This window comes from Staurois parvus, unplaced genomic scaffold (assembly GCF_062004578.1).
Source record: "Staurois parvus isolate SC_StPar_1 unplaced genomic scaffold, SC_StPar_1.0 ptg001181l, whole genome shotgun sequence".
In the NCBI taxonomy this organism is placed as follows: Eukaryota; Metazoa; Chordata; class Amphibia; order Anura; family Ranidae; genus Staurois; species Staurois parvus.
This window is the reverse complement of record NW_028318977.1, coordinates 1,456,371-1,476,151: the sequence shown is the minus strand read 5'-3', so window position 1 is coordinate 1,476,151 and position 19,781 is coordinate 1,456,371. Positions and strand designations below refer to the sequence as shown.

Below are 19,781 nucleotides of genomic sequence, written 5' to 3'. Positions count from 1 at the left end.
GAGATGCCCCTTGTACCTTTTTCATAGGCTTTTTTGAGTTTGGGCAAAGACACAGGGGCCCCATGATCCCCTATTGCCCGGGGGCCCCATGAGTTGTTAGTCCGCCCCTGGTACAGTGTTGCATGACCGCACAATTGTCATTCAAAGTGTGATAGCGCTGAAAGCTGAAAATTGGCCTGGACAGGAAGGGGGTATAAGTGCCCTGTAGGCAAGGGGTTAAGGAGTGTAGGGGAAGACTTTTCTTTGTAGTAAAAACCTCAGTGCTGAGAACAGACATTTGTATGGCAAAAACAGCGTTCAGGTAATGTTCTCATTGTCTTCCCATCCACAGATTGAGGTCGCGGCAAGAAGGGACACAAGATGCTTAAAGAGACACAATGGTGGAATTAACCCTTTGTGATCAAGGAGATGTCATCCTGAATATGACATTAATATACACAATAAAAGAATAATTAAATTGTGTTCCATAATGATTTGTGAGTGTATCTATATGTTTATTATAGTGGCACCCCATATGGAAGAAAAATATATTTGAAATATATTTTAAAAATATTCTTCCCAAATATATTGCCATGTATTTGAAATGCTACAATTTTGGCCATATTCAATGTATTTTAAAATACATTTCAATATATACAGTATGTATATATATATATATATATATATATACACACATACATACTGCATGTTGAAATGTGTTTTTATTACAAAATATATGAAAAAATATTTTTTAAAATACAGTTCAAATATACTGTATGTCTTTAAAAATACAAATCTACATTTTTGGAATGCATTTACACATATATGTAAGAATAGATGTTAATATAACTTTTTTATATATTAAAAAAAATCTGAAGAATATATTTAAAAATATATATATATTTAAAAAGTAATTTTAATATATATTTTTACATTTACATATTGGAAATGTAGATTTGTATTTTTAAAGACATATAGTATATTTTAAATGTATTTTTAAAAATATGTTTCATATATTTTGTAATAAAAACGCATTTCAACATGTAGAATATATATATATATATATATATATATACTGCATGTTGAAATGCATTTTTATTACAAAATATATGTAACATATTTTTAAAATATACTTCAAATATATTTTTTTTCCATGTGGGACTAAACGCCACAATCAGACTTTAATCCACATCAAAGCACATCTTATCAAATCAAATAAAAATGCATTTCAACATGCAGTGTATATATGTATATATATATATATATATATATATATATTTTATATATATATATATATATATATATATATAGAATATGGGCAAAATGTTATCATTTCAAATATTTGGCAATATATTTGGGAAGAATATTTTTATAATATATTTCAAATATATTTTTCTTCCATGTGGGACTAAAAGCCACAATTAGACTTTGCCCCACATCAAAGCACATCTTATCAAATCATTGTTTCCAGGTTCTCAGAAACATTATTATTTTAGATTTCTGAGGTTTATTGTAGATGATGATGCAGAGCTCAGCATGCCCAGCTACTCCTGCATCCCCGGCATCTTCACGGTGCTGGGATTTGCAGAGCACATGGTCTTACTTACATGGAAGAAAAATATATTTGAAATGCTACAATTTTGCCCATATTCAATATATTTCAAAATATATTTCAATAAATACACATATACTGTGTATGTGTATATATATATATATATATATATATATATAGTATATACAGTGAGGGACAGAAGCATTTGAACACCCTGCAATTTTGCAAGTTCTCCCACTTAGAAATCATGGAGGGGTCTGAAATTCACAATGTAGGTGCATTCCCACTCTGATAGACAGAATTTAAAAATAAAATTCATGAAATCACATTGCATGATTTTAAAAGAATTTATTTGTCTTGCACTGCTGAACAGAAGTATTTGAACACCTAAGAAACAGCAAGAATTCTGGCTCTCAAAGACCTGTTACTGTGCCTTTAAAAAGTCCACCTCTACTCCACTCATTAATCTAACTTAGTAGTACCTGTCTGAGCTCTTTAAAGACACCTGTCCACCCCACAGTCAGTCAGACGCCAACTACTACCATGGGCAAGACCAAAGAGCTGTCAAAAGACACCAGAGACAAAATTGAGGACCTCCACAAGGTTGGAAAGGGCTACGGGGCAATTGCCAAGCAGCTTGGTGAAAATAGATCAACTGTTGGAGCAATTGTTAGAAAATGGAAGAGGCTAAAGACGACTGTCAGTCTCCCTTGGACTGGGGCTCCATGCAAGATCTCACCTCATGGGGTATCACTGATGATAAGAAAGGTGAGGAATCATCCCAGAACTACAAGGGAGGAGCTGGTCAATGACATGAAGAGAGCTGGCACCACAGTTTCAAAGGTCACTGTCGGTAGAACACTACGCCTTCATGCTTTCAAATCATGCATTGCACGGAAGGTTCCCCTGCTCAAGTCATCACATGTCCAGGCCCATCTGAAGTTTGCCAATGACCATCTGGATGATCCAGAGGAGGCATGGGAGAAAGTCATGTGGTCAGATGAGACCAAAGTAGAACTTTTTGGTCTAAACTTCACTCGTCATGTTTGGAAGAAAAAGAAGGATGAGTTGCATCCCAAGAACACCATCCCTACTGTGAAGCATAGGGGTGGTAACATCATGCTTTGGGGGTGCTTTTCTGCGAAGGGGACAGGACGACTGCACTGTATTAAGGAGAGGATGAATGGGGCCATTTATTGTGAGATTTTGAGCAACAACCTCCTTCCCTCAGTCAGAGCATTGAAGATGGGTCGTGGCTGGGTCTTCCAACATGACAACGACCCGAAGCACACAGCCAGGATAACCAAGGAGTGGCTCCGTAAGAAGCATATCAAGGTTCTGGAGTGGCCTAGCCAGTCTCCAGACCTAAATCCAATAGAACATCTTTGGAGGGAGCTGAAACTCTGTGTTGCTCAACGACAGCCCCGAAACCTGACAGATCTAGAGGAGATCTATGTGGAGGAGGGGGCCAAAATCCCTGTTGCAGTGCAAACCTGGTCAAGAACTACAGGAAACGTCTGACCTCTGTAATTGCAAACAAAGGCTTCTGTACCAAATATTAACACTGATTTTCTCAGGTGTTCAAATACTTATGTTCAGTACAGGGGTGGACTGACCATTTGGAAACTCGGGCACTGCCCGAGGGCCCGGGGTCAGTAGGGGACCCCATGAGATGCCCCTGGTACCTTTTTCATAAGCTTTTTTGAGTTTGGGCAAGGACACAGGGGCCCCATGATCCCCTATTGCCTGGGGGCCCCATGAGTTGTCAGTCCGCCCCTGGTTCAGCAGTGCAAGACAAATACATTCTTTACAAATCATACAATGTGATTTCCTGAATTTTTTAAAAAAATTCTGTCTCTCAGAGTGGGAATGCACCTACAATGTGAATGTCAGACCCCTCCATGATTTCTAAGTGGGAGAACTTGCAAAATCACAGGGTGTTCAAATACTTCTGTTCCTCACTGTACACGGTTGAAATGCGTTTTTATTACAAAATATATGAAAATTATTTCTTAAAATACATTTCAAATATACTGTATGTCTTTAAAAATACAAATCTACATTTTTTGGAATACATTTATAAATATATGTTAAAATGACTTTTTTATATGTTAAAAAAATCTGAAGAATATATTTAAAAATATATATATTTTTAAAAATATATATTTTTTAAAATATATTCTTCAGATTTTTTTTAACATATAAAAAAAAGTAATTTTACTACCCAGGAAATGCAAATTTACTAGACACCCCTAAAATACAGGACAGTAACAACAATACAATGCAATCCCTGTCCCCTTCCTGGAAACCAAAATAAAGGGGGTCTGGAGAAAGGCAGTGAAGATTACAACATGTCATGAAATGTTCAGATGTAAGAAAAGGTATCTAGGACAGAATGCAATCCAGATGTGCTCATTGAAAGGGCCCCATGAGATGTCCCTGGTACCTTTTTCATAGGCTTTTGAGTTTGGGCAAGGACACAGGGGCCCCATGATCCCCTATTGCCCGGGGGCCCCATGAGTTGTCAGTCTGTCCCTGGCTCCATCTACAAAGATTCTGGGAGGAATAAGGCAGTTAAATGTCAACCAGGTCTTACTGATCACATAGGGACAGAAAGGCCCAGTCCCTCCACCCAACAGAACCAGTTTCAGTAGTATCATGAGTCCAAACCTTCAGTTTTAATACCTGTTCAGAGGACATACAATACATTCTATCCAGTAAACTGCCCATATCACCCCGAACAGACTGTAATACTGAATCACCTATATTACAGAGTCTTCTTCTATCCTAGAGGCCCATCAGTGATCAATCCACTCTGATGCTCAATCTGCCCATCTGCCACAGGGTCTCAACTCTTCTCCTTTGCACTCTCAATGGTCAATAGTGGAAGGATCCACAATGAGAACACTTCATAATGGCATGCTAGGCAGGTGGAGCTGGGAACACAAGAGCAGATATCCCACTGGCAGAGACCTTGAGGGACAGAAAAACTATGGGGAGGGGACCTAAACCTGCCTACATCCGCACAAACAGAATTACATGGGCCCCATGGCCTGTTGGTTCCAATGGAAGAGAGTGTACCCAAGCGACTGCCTGAGGCTGCCATAAGTGCAGCAACCCACAGAAAGGAATTAATGTGTAGCACCCTCCTAAATAGGTTGCTAGGATGATTGGATACATTGTGTTCTTTTTGGCTGCTTTCTTAATCAGTGAAGCCATTTTTGATTGCGTTAGACTGTTCTGGGCTTCATTTGCTGCAGGTTTCATTGCTTCCCCCTGCCTTCCGGAGGATTCTAAACTGTAGTGGGCTGGAAAAGGCAAATCAGCAGTCTGAATATGTATGCTGTTTCTGCCAATCCCTGGGGGAGGGTGCCCAGTAGGTGGCTTAGGGAGTACATAAATATAGTCTTGGGCGTGGGGCAGCTCTGTTCTTGTCCAGGAGGAGAAGTTCCCAATCTGAAGGGATGCTGCCCTACTAGGCTGCCCAACTAAAGTTCTACATGCGCTCATGCAGCTATGCTAGATCTGGGGTCAATTTTTCCTGATAACCTTTGGGACTACTTAAGGGACTTCGGTGGGGATTTGGTCTGGAGAGATCATGGAAGAAATGTCTGGCTGATATTGGAAGGAAGCGTCCACGTATCCAAGGACATTGTGAGTAGAGTCCTGTGTTTTGTATCCTAGTGACTTCTTACTGTTACTATCCCTTGTGCACCAGTGCGGGTGTTTTTTTGTAACAGGTGCAATCCTTACAGTATCCCCTTGCTGATCATTCCCTTGGCTGCTACTGCGGATTGTGCTAAGAAGCATTGACAAAGTGGAGAGCGCCCTCTTATCACTGTACAGTGGCACTAGAGTATCAAACAGCTCCCTGCACCCCATCCAAGTTTTTTCAGCAATAAATCTAAAAACAAACACAAACCCAAGACTGTTCATTGAGCCAGAAAGAGTGATCTAATGAAGACAGTGAGAACACTTCGTAATGGCATGGCAGGCAGGTGGAGCTGGGAACACAAGAGCAGATATCCCACTGGCACTGTCCTTGAGGGACAAAAAAAACTATGGGGTGGGATGGGGAGGGACCTAAACCTAAAGTGTGACTGCTGCAGATATCCCACTGGCACTGTCCTTGAGGGACAAAAAAAACTATGGGGTGGGATGGGAGGGGGACCTAAACCTAAAGAGTGACTGTTGCTGTGTTCTTGGCTGCCACTACACTAACTTGGGAAAAGAACCCAGAGCAAATCAGCGGGTCCTTTCTGAAGTGAGAGTCAAAGAGAAGCAAACTAGGTCCCTATCGGTGGTAAGATTAGCTGAAGCTAAGTATAAGCTGAGGCTTCCTGCACCCAGGGGTTTAATTAAAGCACAGCTTCACCAAAGCACTTATTAACTACTTGTTGACCACAGATAGCCACTGGCAGCTTCACTGCGGCCGGCCAGTTCTGGGAGGGTGTCATATGATGTCCTCCCAGAACGTGCTCTCCTGCATGCCCCTACGGGCGCGCACCCGGCGATTTCCGTGATCGCTGTGTCCTGCGGACACAGCTGATCACGTGATATGGTAAAAGGCCAATCAAAGCAGCCTTTTACCATGTGATCAACTGTGTCCAATGACACAGCAGATCACCGGGAAATGCAATTGACGGTTATTGGCTGCACTTTCCTCATGCTGTCACAGCGTGAGGAAAGTACTGCCGATAACTGGCAATTGTCAGAGGAGGGATCGGCACTGATCATCAGGGCATGGATGATTGGTGCCCAGCAGTGCCACCCACCAGTGATGTCCACAAGTGCCCAGCAGTGCCACCCACCTGTGCCCAGCAGTGCCACCTACCTGTGCTCACCAGTGCCATCCACCAGTGCCCATTAGTGCAGCCCAGCAGTGCCATCCATCAGTGCCACCCAGCAGTGCCACCCATCAGTGCCCAGCAGTGTCGCCAGTCAGTGCCATCTGTCAGTACCCATCAGTGCCACTTATCAGTGCCCAGCAGTGCCACCCACCTGTGCCCAGCAGCTCCACCCACCTGGGCTCACCAGTGCCCATCAGTGCAGCCCAGCAGTGCCATCTATCAGTGCCCATCAGTGCCATCAGTCAGTGACCATTAGTGCCAACAATCAGCGCCCATCATCAGTACCAACTCATCAGTGCTGCCTATCAGTGCCCATCACTTCTGCTTATCAGTGCCCATAAATGCCCATCATCAGTTCCAGCTCATCAGTGCCACCTATCAGTGCCGCCTATCAGTGCTGCCTATCAGTGCCATTCAGTGCCATCTATCCGTGCCGTCTCATCAGTGCCACCTATCAGTGCCCATCAGGGCTGCCTATCAGTGCCCATCAGTGCTGCCTATCAGTGCAGCTTCATCAACGCACATCAGTGCCCATCATCAGTTCCAGCTCATCAGTGCTACCTATCAGTGCCGCCTATCAGAGCCCATCAGTACTGCCTATCAGTGCCACCTATCCATGCCATCTCATCATTGCCACCTATCAGTGCCCATCAGTGCTGCCTATCAGTGCCCATCAGTGCTGCCTATCAGTGCCCATCAGTGCTGCCTATCAGTGCAGCCTCATCAGTGCACATCAGTGAAGGGGAAAAATTACCTGTTTGCAAAATGTTATAATAGAAACAACTTTCAAATTTTTTGTTCTTTTTTTGTTTATAGCGGAAAAAATAAAACACCCAGCGGTGAGTGAATACCACCAAAAGGAAGCTCTATTTGTGTGAAAACAATGCTAATAATGTCATATGGGTACAGTGTTGCATGACCGCACAATTGTCATTCAAAGTGTGACAGCGCTGAAAGCTGGAAATTGGCCTGGGCAGGAAGGGGGTATAAGTGCCCGGTAGGCGAGGGGTTAAGCAAAAAGCTTTGTCCAGATGAACAATAAACAATTCAGATCATTGAAGAACTATTCAGGAATAGGAAGATCCCAGTCTGTGGAACCAAGGTCTTCATTGGGTCGCAAGTGCCAAGATGAACATGATAGCGAACGTCATGTAGAAGATCAGCGTCCGTTCTCTCTCATCTCCTTCACTCGCCCATCTGCCCAAACTGGCGAACATATCATGAAAGGACCATTCTTTTTATTGTCGCCCTAAATTACATCAATTCCCAATAAAATGTTGCTGTTCCTCCCTTATAAAAAGTTCAAATTAAAAAAAAAATTCCTAGAAAGCACTTGCTGAAACATGTGTTGCAAAACATGCAAATCAAGAATCCTTGTTTGTGAGGCAACCAGAGGTAGGTTGGTTATGAGTATTAGGGACTGACGTGTGGCACACCCCTCTAGTTCCTCATGTGTCATACATGTCACAGGTGTACATTGGAATACAGGCTTTAAGGCATGTAAGGGATCAGGCTCTGGTGAGATGGGTGTGATGTCACCAAAGATACAAGATTGTTATGAAATTGGGGAAAACCATAAAACATGATGAGAGGTTTCTGGCTCAGCCCTGAACGCTCTTCCTTCTAGGAAAGAGATATAAAAAGCATCCACACAACGGAGGAAGAATGTATTCCATCCAGACTGCAAACATGAGACTGGCGGGACGGACCCTATGTATCCTTCTGGGGGCGCTACTGCTCCAAGTTGTGACTGCAGGTATGTGATAATGGCCATTACTCCATACTCATACTCCTTGACCTTTCCGCTGCCTTTGACACAGTCGACCACCCACTCCTCCTCAGTAAACTCCACTCCATCGGTCTCCATGACTCTGCTCTCTCCTGGTTCTCCTCTTACCTTTCTCAGCGCACTTTCAGTGTCACATACAACTCCTCCTCCTCCGCTCCTCTTCCCCTTTCTGTTGGGGTTCCCCAAGGTTCTGTCCTGGGCCCCTCCTTTTCTCTCTCAATACCTCCTCCCTGGGCCAACTGTTAACCTCCCATGGCTTCCAATACCACCTCTATGCTGATGACACCCAGATCTATCTCTCCACTCTCCAGCTCACCCCCTCAATCTTCTCACGTATCACAAATCTACTAAGCAACATATCAGCATGGATGTCACATCACTACCTTAAACTCAATCTTTCAAAAACTGAGCTTGTAATATTACCTCCCCCCCGATCCCACACTCATGACTTTACCATTAAGATCAACAGCACAACCATTGGTCCTTCCCCTCATGCCAGGGTGCTGGGCATAATCCTAGACTCTGACCTCTCCTTTGGGCCCCACATCCACTCACTGGCTAAATGCCGCCTTCACCTCCAGAACATTTCCAAAATCCGCCCCTTCCTGACCAATGACACCACAAAACAACTTATCCACGCCTTGGTTATATCCCGCCTCGATTACTGCAACTCCCTCCTCACTGGTCTACCATTACACAGGCTATCCCCCCTTCAGTCTATTATGAATGCTACTGCTAGACTCATACACCTTACCAACCGATCAGTGACTGCTGCTAGACTCATACACCTTACCAACCGATCAGCGACTGCTGCTAGACTCATACACCTTACCGACCGATCAGTGACTGCTGCTAGACTCCTCCACCTTACCAACTGATCAGTGACTGCTGCTAGACTCATACACCTTACCAACTGATCAGCGACTGCTGCTAGACTCATACACCTTACCAACCGATCAGCGACTGCCGCTAGACTCATACACCTTACCGACCGATCAGTGACTGCTGCTAGACTCCTCCACCTTACCAACTGATCAGTGACTGCTGCTAGACTCATACACCTTACCAACCGATCATTGACTGCCGCTAGACTCATACACCTTACCGACCGATCAGTGACTGCTGCTAGACTCCTCCACCTTACCAACTGATCAGTGACTGCTGCTAGACTCATACACCTTACCAACCGATCATTGACTGCTGCTAGACACATACACCTTACCAACTGATCAGCGACTGCTGCTAGACTCATACACCTTACCAACCGATCAGCGACTGCTGCTAGACTCATACACCTTACAAACTGATCAGCGACTGCCGCTAGACTCATACACCTTACCATCCGATCAGCGACTGCTGCTAGACTCATACACCTTACCATCCGATCAGCGACTGCTGCTAGACTCATACGCCTTACCAACTGATCAGCGACTGCTGCTAGACTCATACACCTTACAAACCGATCAGCGACTGCCGCTAGACTCATACACCTTACCTTCCGATCAGCGACTGCTGCTAGACTCATACGCCTTACCAACTGATCAGCGACTGCTGCTAGACTCATACACCTTACCAACCGATCAGTGACTGCTGCTAGACTAATACACCTTACCGACCGACTAGCGACTGCCGCTAGACCAGTGTTTCTCAACTCCAGTCCTCATGGACCCCAAACAGGTCATGTTTTCAGGATTTCCCTCAGATGAAACAGCTGTGGTAATTACTAAGGCAGTGAAACTGATCAAATCACCTGTGCAAAATAATGGAAATCCTGAAAACATGACCTGTTGGGGGTCCATGAGGACTGGAGTTGAGAAACACTGCGCTAGACTCATACGCCTTACCAACTGATCAGCGACTGCTGCTAGACTCATACACCTTACCATCCAATCAGCGACTGCTGCTAGACTCATACACCTTACCAACCGATCAGCGACTGCTGCTAGACTCATACACCTTACCAACTGATCAGTGACTGCCCCTCTCTGCCAATCCCTTCACTGGCTTCCACTTACCCAACATATAAAATTCAAAATACTAACCACAGCTTACAAAGCCATCCACAACACTGCCCCTAGCTATATCGCCAACCTCATCCACAGATACCGCCCAAATCGCCCACTCCGCTCCTCCCATGATATCCTCCTCTCTAGCTCCCTCATCACCTCCTCCCACACTCGCCTCAAGAACTTCTCCAGAGCCTCTCCCATCCTCTGGAACTCCCTACCACAGCATGTCCGGTCAGCCCCCACGCTGTCTGCCTTTTGGCGATCTTTGAAAACTCACTTATTCAGGGAAGCCTACCCCACCTCCACCTAAGAACTGTACTTGAATCACCTCCGCCAGATCATCCCCCGCAGCTATCACCTCCCCCTTCCTTTAGATTGTAAGCTCCACGAGCAAGGCCCTCACATTCCTTCTGTACTGAAATGTAATTGTACTGTCTCCCTTATATTGTAAAGCGCTGCGCAAACTGTTGGCGCTATATAAATCCTGTATAATAATAATGTGATAATGTGCTAAGGTTACTATATATTTCTATAGCTCTGACATATACCGGAGTGCTGTGCAGAGAACACTGAGCCAGTCACATCAGTCTCTGTACCAGAGGAGCTTACACTCTAATGTCCCCCCCCCCACAATCACACACTATTATTATTATAATACATTCATATAGCTCTGACATATACCGTAGAGATGTAAAGAAAACATTGAGCCAGTCACATCAGTCTCTGTACCAGAGGAGCTTACACTCTAATGTCCTCCCCCCCACAATCACACACTATTATTATTATAATACATTCATATAGCTCTGACATATACCGTAGAGATGTAAAGAAAACATTGAGCCAGTCACATCAGTCTCTGTATCAAAGGAGCTTACACTCTAATGTCCCCCCCACAGTCACATCAGTCTCTGTACCAGAGGAGCTTACACTCTAATGTCTCCCCCACAGTCACACACTATTATTATACATTCATATATCTCTGACATATACCGCAGCGCTGTACAGAGAACACTGAGCCAGTCACATCAGTCTCTGCACCAGAGGCGCTTACACTCTAATGTCCTCCCACAGTCACATCAGTCTCTGTACCAGAGGAGCTTACACTCTAATGTCCCCCCACAGTCACATCAGTCTCTGTACCAGAGGAGCTTACACTCTAATGTCCCCCCACAGTCACACACTATTATTATACATTCATATATCTCTGACATATACCGCAGCGCTGTACAGAGAACACTGAGCCAGTCACATCAGTCTCTGTACCAGAGGCGCTTACACTCTAGCCCAGCCCGCACCCCCCCCCCCCATCCTCTCCATCATGACTAACAACGCCACCATCAATCCCACCCCACACGCCAAAGCCCTAAGTGTCACCCTGGACTCAAACCTTTCCTTCCAACCTCATGTCCAATCACTATCAAATTCATGCAGGCTCCACCTCCGCAACATCTCCAAGATACGTACATTCCTCACCCCAGACACCACCAAACAACTCGTACACTCCCTCATCATCTCACGCCTGGACTACTGCAACTCCCTTCTCACCGGCCTACCCAAACGAACGCTGTCCCCGCTCCAGACTATCCTGAACTCAGCGGCTAGACTCATCCACCTTACCAACTGCTCCACTTCGGCCACCCCGCTCTGCCAATCCCTCCACTGGCTCCACCCCCCTCTGTCATTCCCTCCACTGGCTCCTGATTGCCCAATGCATTAAAATCAAATTACTAACTCTGACATACAAAGCCATTCATAACGTTGCCCCAAACTACCTCACTGACCTGATACCCAAATACCACCCTACCCGTGCCCTTCGCTTCTCACAAGACCTCCTACTCTCCAGCTCCCTGGTCTCCTCCTCCCACGCCCAACTGCAGGACTTCTCCAGGACTTCCCCCATCCTCTGGAACTCCCTACCCCAATCCATCAGACTGTCACCTACCCTCCTCACCTTGAGGCGCACCCTGAAAACCCATCTCTTCAGGGAAGCCTACCCCACCCTCACCTAACAGCCGTTCTCTTCCACTCCTCCTACCACTCCATCCCCCACAGCCACTTCCTCCTGTACCTCTACCCCCTCCCTCCTAGATTGTAAGCTCGAAAGAGCAGGGCCCTCATACCCCTCGTGTATTGTATTGTTACTGTATTGTCTTATGTACTGTCCCCCCACTTTAATGTACAGCGCTGAGCAAACCCTTTGGCGCTATATAAATACTGTTTAATAATAATAATTGTTAGGGTTAAATATTAGGGTTAGAGTTAAGGGCTAGGGTTAAAAGTTAGTGTTAAGAGCTAGAGCTAGTGTTAAATATTAGGGTTAGATATTAGGTTTAGGGGCGAGGGTTAAAAGTTAGGGTTAAGAGTTAAGACTATGGTTAAATATTAGGGTTAGGGTTAGTGTTTAGAGTTAGGGTTAGGGCTAGGGTTAAATATTAGGGTTGTGGTTAAATATTAGGGTTAGGGTTCGCTTTAAGGGTTAGGATTAGGGTTAAATATTAGGGTTAGGGTTAAATATTAGAGTTAGGGTTAGTGCTAGGGTTAAATATTAGGGCTATGGTTAAATATTAGGGTTAGGGTTAGTGTTTAGAGTTAGGGCTAGGGTTAAATATTAGGGTTAGGGTTAAATATTAGGGCTATGTTAGGGTTAGGGTTAGTGTTTAGAGTTAGGGTTAGGGCTAGGGTTAAATATTAGGGTTAGGGTTAAATATTAGGGCTAGGGTTAAATATTAGGGCTATGTTAGGGTTAGGGTTAGTGTTTAGAGTTAGGGTTAGGGCTAGGGTTAAATATTAGGGTTAGGGTTAAATATTAGTGTTAGGGTTAGTGTTTAGAGTTAGGGTTAGGGCTAGGGTTAAATATTAGGGTTAGGGTTAAATATTAGAGTTAGGGTTAAATATTAGGGTTAGGGCTAGGGTTAACTATTAAGGTTAAGATTTAGGTTTAGGGCTAGGGTTATGGTTAGGGCTAGGGTTAAATGTTAGAGTTAGGGCTAAGGGCAAGGGTTAGAGTTAAATGTTAGGGCTAATGGTTAGAGTTAAATGTTAGGGTTAATGGTTAGAGGTAAATGTTAGGGTTAATGGTTAGAGGTAAATGTTAGGGTTAGGGGTTAGGGTTAAATGTTAGTGTTAAGGTTAAATATTAGTGCTAGGGCTAAGGGCAAATGTTCGGGTTTACATTAAGGGCTAAGGTTAAATATTAGGGTTAGAGTTAGCGTTAGGGTTAAGGGTTAGGGGCGAGGGTTACCAGTTAGGGTTAAGAGCTAGGGTTAGGGTTAAATATTAGGGTTAGGGTTAAGGGTTAGGGTTAACTATTAGGGTTAGAGTTAAGGGTTAAGAACCCTAATGACTATCGCTAACCCCAACTCTAACCCTAAACCTAACATTTAACCCTAACATGCGACTTTGGACACATTATTATTATTATTATTATACAGTATTTATAAAGCACCAATAGTTCGCTCAGCGCTGTACATTACAGAGGGGGACAGAACATGTGACAGAACAATACCAATACAATGCAAAACATGAGGGGATCGAGGGCCCTGCTCTTTCCAGCTTACAATCTAGGAGGGAGGGGATGGTGGTACAGGAGGAGATAGCTGTGGGGGATGGAGTGGTAGGAAGAGTGGAGGAGGTCGGCTAGTTAGCAGGGGGTGGGGTAGGCTTCCCTGAAGAGATGGGTTTTCAGGGTGCGCCTAAAGGAGAGGAGGGTAGGTGATAATCTGATGGGTTGGGGCAGAGAGTTCCAGAGGATGGATGACACCCTGGAGAAGTCCTGGAGGCGGGCATGGGAGGAGGAGACCTAGAGAGAAGGAGGTCTTGTGAGGAGCGGAGTGTGTGTGCTGGGCGGTACTTGGATATTAGGTCAGTGATGTAGTTCGGGGCAGTGTGGTGGACGGCTTTGTACGTCAGTGTTAGGATTTTGAATTTGATCCGTTGCGCAATCGGAAGCCAGTGGAGGGATTGGCAGAGGGGGGTGGTGGAGACGGAGCGGTTGGTGAGGAGAATGAGTCTGGCAGTCGTATTCAGGATGGACTGAAGCGGGGATAGCCAGCGGCGAGGCAGGCCAGTGAGGAGGGAGTTGCAGTAGTCAAGTCGTGATATGATGAGGGAGTGGATGAGCTGTTTAGTGGTTTCTGGGGTTAGGAACGTGCGGATTTTGGCGATGTTGCAGAGGTGGAGTCTGCACGAGTTTGTTAAAGATTGGACTTGGGGCTGAAAGGATAGGTTGGAGTCCAGAATAACGCCAAGTACTCTGGCCTGCGGGGCGGGTTTGATGGTGGCGTTGTTGGATGTGATGTAGAAATCAATGGGGGGTGGGGTCCGGGCTGGGGGGAAGACAAGAAACTCGGTTTTGGAGAGGTTCAGTTTAAGGAAGTGGAGCGACATCCAGTCTGATATGTCGCTCAGCAGGTGTGTGATTTGGGCTGAGACCAAGGGGGTGAGGTGGGGGGTTGAGAGATAGATTTGTGTGTCGTCGGCATAGAGGTGGTAGTTGAAGCCGTGAGAGTGTATGAGTTGGCCAAGGGAGGAGGTATAGATGGAGAAGAGAAGGGGCCCGAGGACAGAGCCTTGAGGGACCCCAACAGAGAGGGGGAGTGAGGGGGAGGTGGTAGCATTATAGGTAACGCTGAAGGAGCGTTGTGACAGGTAGGATGAGAGCCAGGAGAGAGCAGAATCTCTGAGGCCGAGGGAGTGTAGTTTTTTGAGGAGGAGGGGGTGGTCGACTGTGTCGAAGGCCGCAGAGAGGTCAAGGAGTAGGAGCACTGAATTATGGCCATTAGGTTTGGCGGTTAGCAGGTCGTTGGACAGTTTGAGTAAGGCGGTTTCAGTGGAGTGTAAGGGACGGAAGCCGGACTGTAGGGGATCGAGGAGGTGGTTGTCGTTGAGGTGAGAGCATAGGCGGGTGTAGACTAGGCGCTCAAGGAGTTTAGATGTAAATGGGAGCAGGGAGATGGGTCTGAGGTTGTTCGGGTCATTGGGGTCCAGGGAGGGCTTTTTAAGTATGGGGGTGATGTGTGCATGTTTCAGAGGGGAGGGGAAAGTGCCAGAGGAGAGGGAGAGATTGAAGATGTGGGTGAGAGAGCGTAGGATGGAGGGGGAGGGAGGTCGTAGGAGTTGTGAGGGGATAGGGTCGAGGGGGCAGGTGGTGAGGCGGGCATCAGAGAGGATCTTGGAGACTTCCTCGATGGTAGTAAGGTCAAAGGTGCGGCGTGTTGTGGGGGCTTCAATATGAGGAATGTAGGGTGGGGTGGAAGAGGAGGTCAGAGCAGTGGTGGGGCCGTGGGAGAGGGGTGATAAGGGGGTAGCTGAGTGAGGGTGAAGGGGGTAGGAGAGAGTTTGAGCAGCGACGAAGTCCCTGTGGGTTATGTCGAGGGGGAGGGGGGATGAGGAGGTAGCTGTGTGAGAGGGGACGGGTTGAGAGGGCGTGTGAGTTGCGGCAATGTCCTTGCGAATTGTGTCAATCTTGTTTTTGAAGTGATTGGCAATCTCAAGGGCAATGAGTGAGGTGCTGGGTGGAGGTGGGGGTTGCGAGAGTAGAGAGTTGAAGGTGGAGAAGAGTCAGCGAGGGTTGGAGGAGAGGGTCTTGATGAGGGTCAGGAAGTAGGCTTGTTTGGCTGCGTGGAGGGAGGAGGTGTAGGTGTGGAAGGCAGATGTGTAGCGGGTGAAGGCTTGTTGGGATTTGGTTTTGCGCCATAGTCTCTCCAGGGCACGACTGTGTCGTTTGAGGGTTTTGGTGTGATCAGTCTGCCAGGGCTGGAGCGGTCGGGGTCTGATGTTGCGTGTGGTTAAAGGCGCTAATGAGTCAAGGGCTGTTGAGAGCGCGTTGTTGTAGGCGGTCATAGCCAAGACAGGGCAGGACAGGGGGAGGATGCGGTCATGGAGTTGATCAGCTGCAGAGCGGAGGGGGGCAGGGTTAAGGTTGCGGAGGTTACGGCTGGTAGTAGTGTGACATTTGGAGGGGTAGGTGTTGGAGGACGAGGAGATAGAGAAGGTAATCAGGTTGTGGTCAGAGACACATAAAGGTTCCCGCACTACTTTGATGCTACTTGAGTGCCAGAGAGTGTAAAGTCGCATCAAAGTCGCACTACATGAACAGGACTGTCATACTTTCTTATTAGTCTCCCAAAAAAAACACAAATTGCAGTAAAAGACATGTTTTCACCAACACACCGCAAAACAAGCTGGAAATTAGCATCAGCCACGTCCTGTGTAGATGTGACCCTAGATTTATACATTTACATATCACTGACACTCCTCACAGATTTCCCATCAAGCACGAGGCAACAGTCACCCTCAGACAATCCATCTAAAGGCAGGAAAACTAAGCAGCCACCTAGGGTAACTGCTGCCTAGGGCACAGCCATGGCCACTGGACTGGTGCCGAGAGAGGGGATTGGGGGGATTTGTGCTAGGAGGGGGGATTGGGAGGACTTGTGCTAGGAGAGGAGATGGGGGGGAATGTGTTAGAGGAGAGGATGGGGGGCTGTGCTAAGAGGAGGGATTGGGAGGGGTTGTGCTGGGGGGGGGGATTTATGCTAGGAGGGGGGATTCAGGTGGAGAGGAAGAATTTATCCTGGGACGGGTAATTCGGGGGTTGGGCTAGGAGGTGAGATTGGTGGGATTTATACTAGGAGGGGGGATTTGGTTGCAAAGGAAGAGTTTATGCTGGGGAGGGTAATTTGGAGGGTGTTGGGCTAGGAGGTGTGATTGGGGGGATTTATACAAGGAGGGGGGATTTGGGTGGAGATGAAGAATTTATGATAAGAAGGATAATTTAGAGGGTGTTGGGCTAGGAGGTGAGATTGGGGGGGATTTCTGCTAGGAGGGGGGATTTGGGTGAAGAGGAAGAATTTAAGCTGGGAAGGGTAATTTGGGGGGTGTCGGGCTAGGAGGTGAGATTGGGGGGATTTATACTAGGAGGGGGGATTTGGGTGCGGAGAACAAATTTTTGCTGGGAAGGGTAATTTGGAGGGGGGTTGGGCTAGGGGGTGAGATTGGGGGGGATTTATTCTAGTAGGGGGGTTTTGGGTGGAGAGGAAGGAGTTATGCTGGGAAGGGTAATTTGGAAGGGGTTGGGCTAGGAGATGAGATTGGGGGGATTTCTGCTAGGAGGGAGGATTTGGGTGAAGAGGAAAAATTTATGTTGGGAAGGGTAATTTGGAGGGGGTTGGGCTAGGAGGTGAGATTGGGGGGGATTTCTGCTAGGAGGGAGGATTTGGGTGAAGAGGAAGAATTTATGTTGGGAAGGGTAATTTGGAGGGGGTTGGGCTAGGAGGTAAGATTGGGGGGGATTTATACTAGGAGGGGGGATTCGGGTGGAGATGAAGAATTTATGCTGGGAAGGGTAATTTGGAGTGGGTTGGGCTAGGAGGTGAGATTGGGGGGGATTTCTGCTAGAAGGGGGGATTTGGGTGAAGAGGAAGAATTTATGTTGGGAAGGGTAATTTGGAGGGGGTTGGGCTAGGAGGTGAGATTGGGGGGGATTTCTGCTAGGAGGGGGGATTTGGGTGAAGAGGAAGAATTTATGTATGGAAGGGTAATTTGGAGGGGGTTGGGCTAGGAGGTGAGATTGGGGGGGATTTCTGCTAGGAGGGGGGATTTGGGTGAAGAGGAAGAATTCATGTTGGGAAGAGTAATTTGGAGGGGGTCGGGCTAGGAGGTGAGATTGGGGGGATTTATACTAGGAGGGGAGATTTGGGTGGGGAGGAAGAATTTAGGCTAGGAAGGGTAATTTGGAGGGGGTTGGGCTAGGTTGGGCTAGGAGGTGAGATTGGGGGGATTTATACTAGGAGGGGGGATTAAGGTGGAGATGAAGAATTTATGATAAGAAGGGTAATTTAGAGGGTGTTGGGCTAGGAGGTGAGATTGGGGGGGATTTATACTAGGAGGGGGGATTCGGGTGGAGATGAAGAATTTATGCTGGGAAGGGTAATTTGGAGGGGGTTGGGCTAGGAGGTAAGATTGGGGGGATTTATACTAGGAGGGGGGTTTTGGGTGGAGAGGAAGGAGTTATGCTGGGAAGGGTAATTTGGAGGGGGTTGGGCTGGGAGATGAGATTGGGGGGATTTCTGCTAGGAGGGGGGTTCAGGTGATGAAGAATTTATGCTGGGAAAAGTAATTTGAAGGGGGTTGGGCTAGGAGGTGAGATTGGGAGGATTTCTGCTAGGAGGGGGGATTTGGGTGGGGAGGAAGAATTTAGGCTGGGAAGGGTAATTTGGAGGGGGTTGGGCTAGATTGGGCTAGGTTGGGCCCAACCCCCTCCAAATTTCCCTTCCCAGCCTAAATTCTTCCTTTTCACTGCTTAGTAAATGTGAGTATTCACAAGTCCATGTTGTCACGATGAGCAATAAACATGTGTTTCCTTCTCCAGTGGACAAGAGGGGCTCGTGCCCCGCGGCTCCGGCCAGGCCTGCCAGCTGTAAACACATTAAAGCGCTCATCCAGTGCAATCAGGACTCTGACTGTATGGGGACGAAGAAGTGCTGCAACTCCCTCTGTAACAAGATGTGTAAAGAGCCTGAATGTAAGTAAGACACAGCACCTGTGGCACACAAATCCAAGTGACTGCCGAAGCCGCGGACCCTTACCCGAGGTTCACACCCAAGCGTTTTGCAGAAACGCAGTACAGTCCATTTAACATGATTTCCTATGGGACATGTTCACACCTGTGCGTTTTCACCCGGTGCGTTTTTTGTAAAGGGTAACCCTGGTCACACCGGATGCGAATTGGCATGCGATTTGCATGCCATGCAACTTGCAAATCGCATGCCTATTGTCTGCAATTAGTGCGGTTCTATCGGTGCCGTTCCGACTAGGTCGGAGCTGCACTGATTTCTAAAGTAGTACCTGCACTGCTTTTGGTGCGATTTGCATAGACATCTGTATCAGAAGTCTTGCAAATTTCCCCTGAAATCGGCGCATCACCCGACTTTGAAAACCTGTGATTTCACTGTAAGTCGCACGGTTTCATAGCAGCGTTTGAGGTGACTCAATGGCTCAAACACAACCTGCATAGGTGTGAACCTATAGACTTCAATGGAAACGCTGCAGAAAAGCATGTATTACGTTTTTGCTGCATTTTGCATTTTAAATCTGCCTAGCAACAAGAAAAAGAAAAATGCAAAACGCTGCAAAAATGCAAAACGCAATGCAGAAATGGCTCAAACACAACCTGCAAAGGTTTGAACCTACCTAACCCTAGGTTCACAACTATGCGTTTTCTTCAGTGTTTTGCAGAAACGCAGTACAGTCCATTTAACGATTTCCTATGGAACAGGTTCACATCTCCACGTTTTCACACGGTGCGTTTTTTGGAAAGGGTCAGGAACTTTTTTTTAACACAAAAAGTTGCGTTTTTGGTTCTATAGACTTCAATGGAAACGCTGCAGAAAAGCATGTATTGTGTTTTTGCTGTGTTTTTGATTTTAAATCTGCCTAGCAACAAAAAAAAATGGGGAAAAAACGCAAAACACATGAAAAACGTGGCAAACAGGCAAGTGCAAAAACGCAAAATGCAATGCAAAACGCAATACAGAAATTGCTCAAACGCAACTGTATAGGTGTGAACCTAGCCTGTACCTAGGTTCACAGCTTGTGCGTTT

General features: G+C 46.4%; 1 protein-coding gene across 1 annotated transcript in view; it reads left to right on the top strand.

Moving 5' to 3' along the window:
• Window positions 1-19,781, top strand: part of LOC149438561 (uncharacterized) — a 52,168-nt gene that overhangs the window by 22,346 nt on the left and 10,041 nt on the right. The window contains exon 5 of the mRNA XM_089659648.1: window positions 18,551-18,703. Coding sequence (XP_089515774.1) covers window positions 18,551-18,703 — 153 coding nt within the window. The remainder of the gene's footprint in view (window positions 1-18,550; window positions 18,704-19,781) is intronic.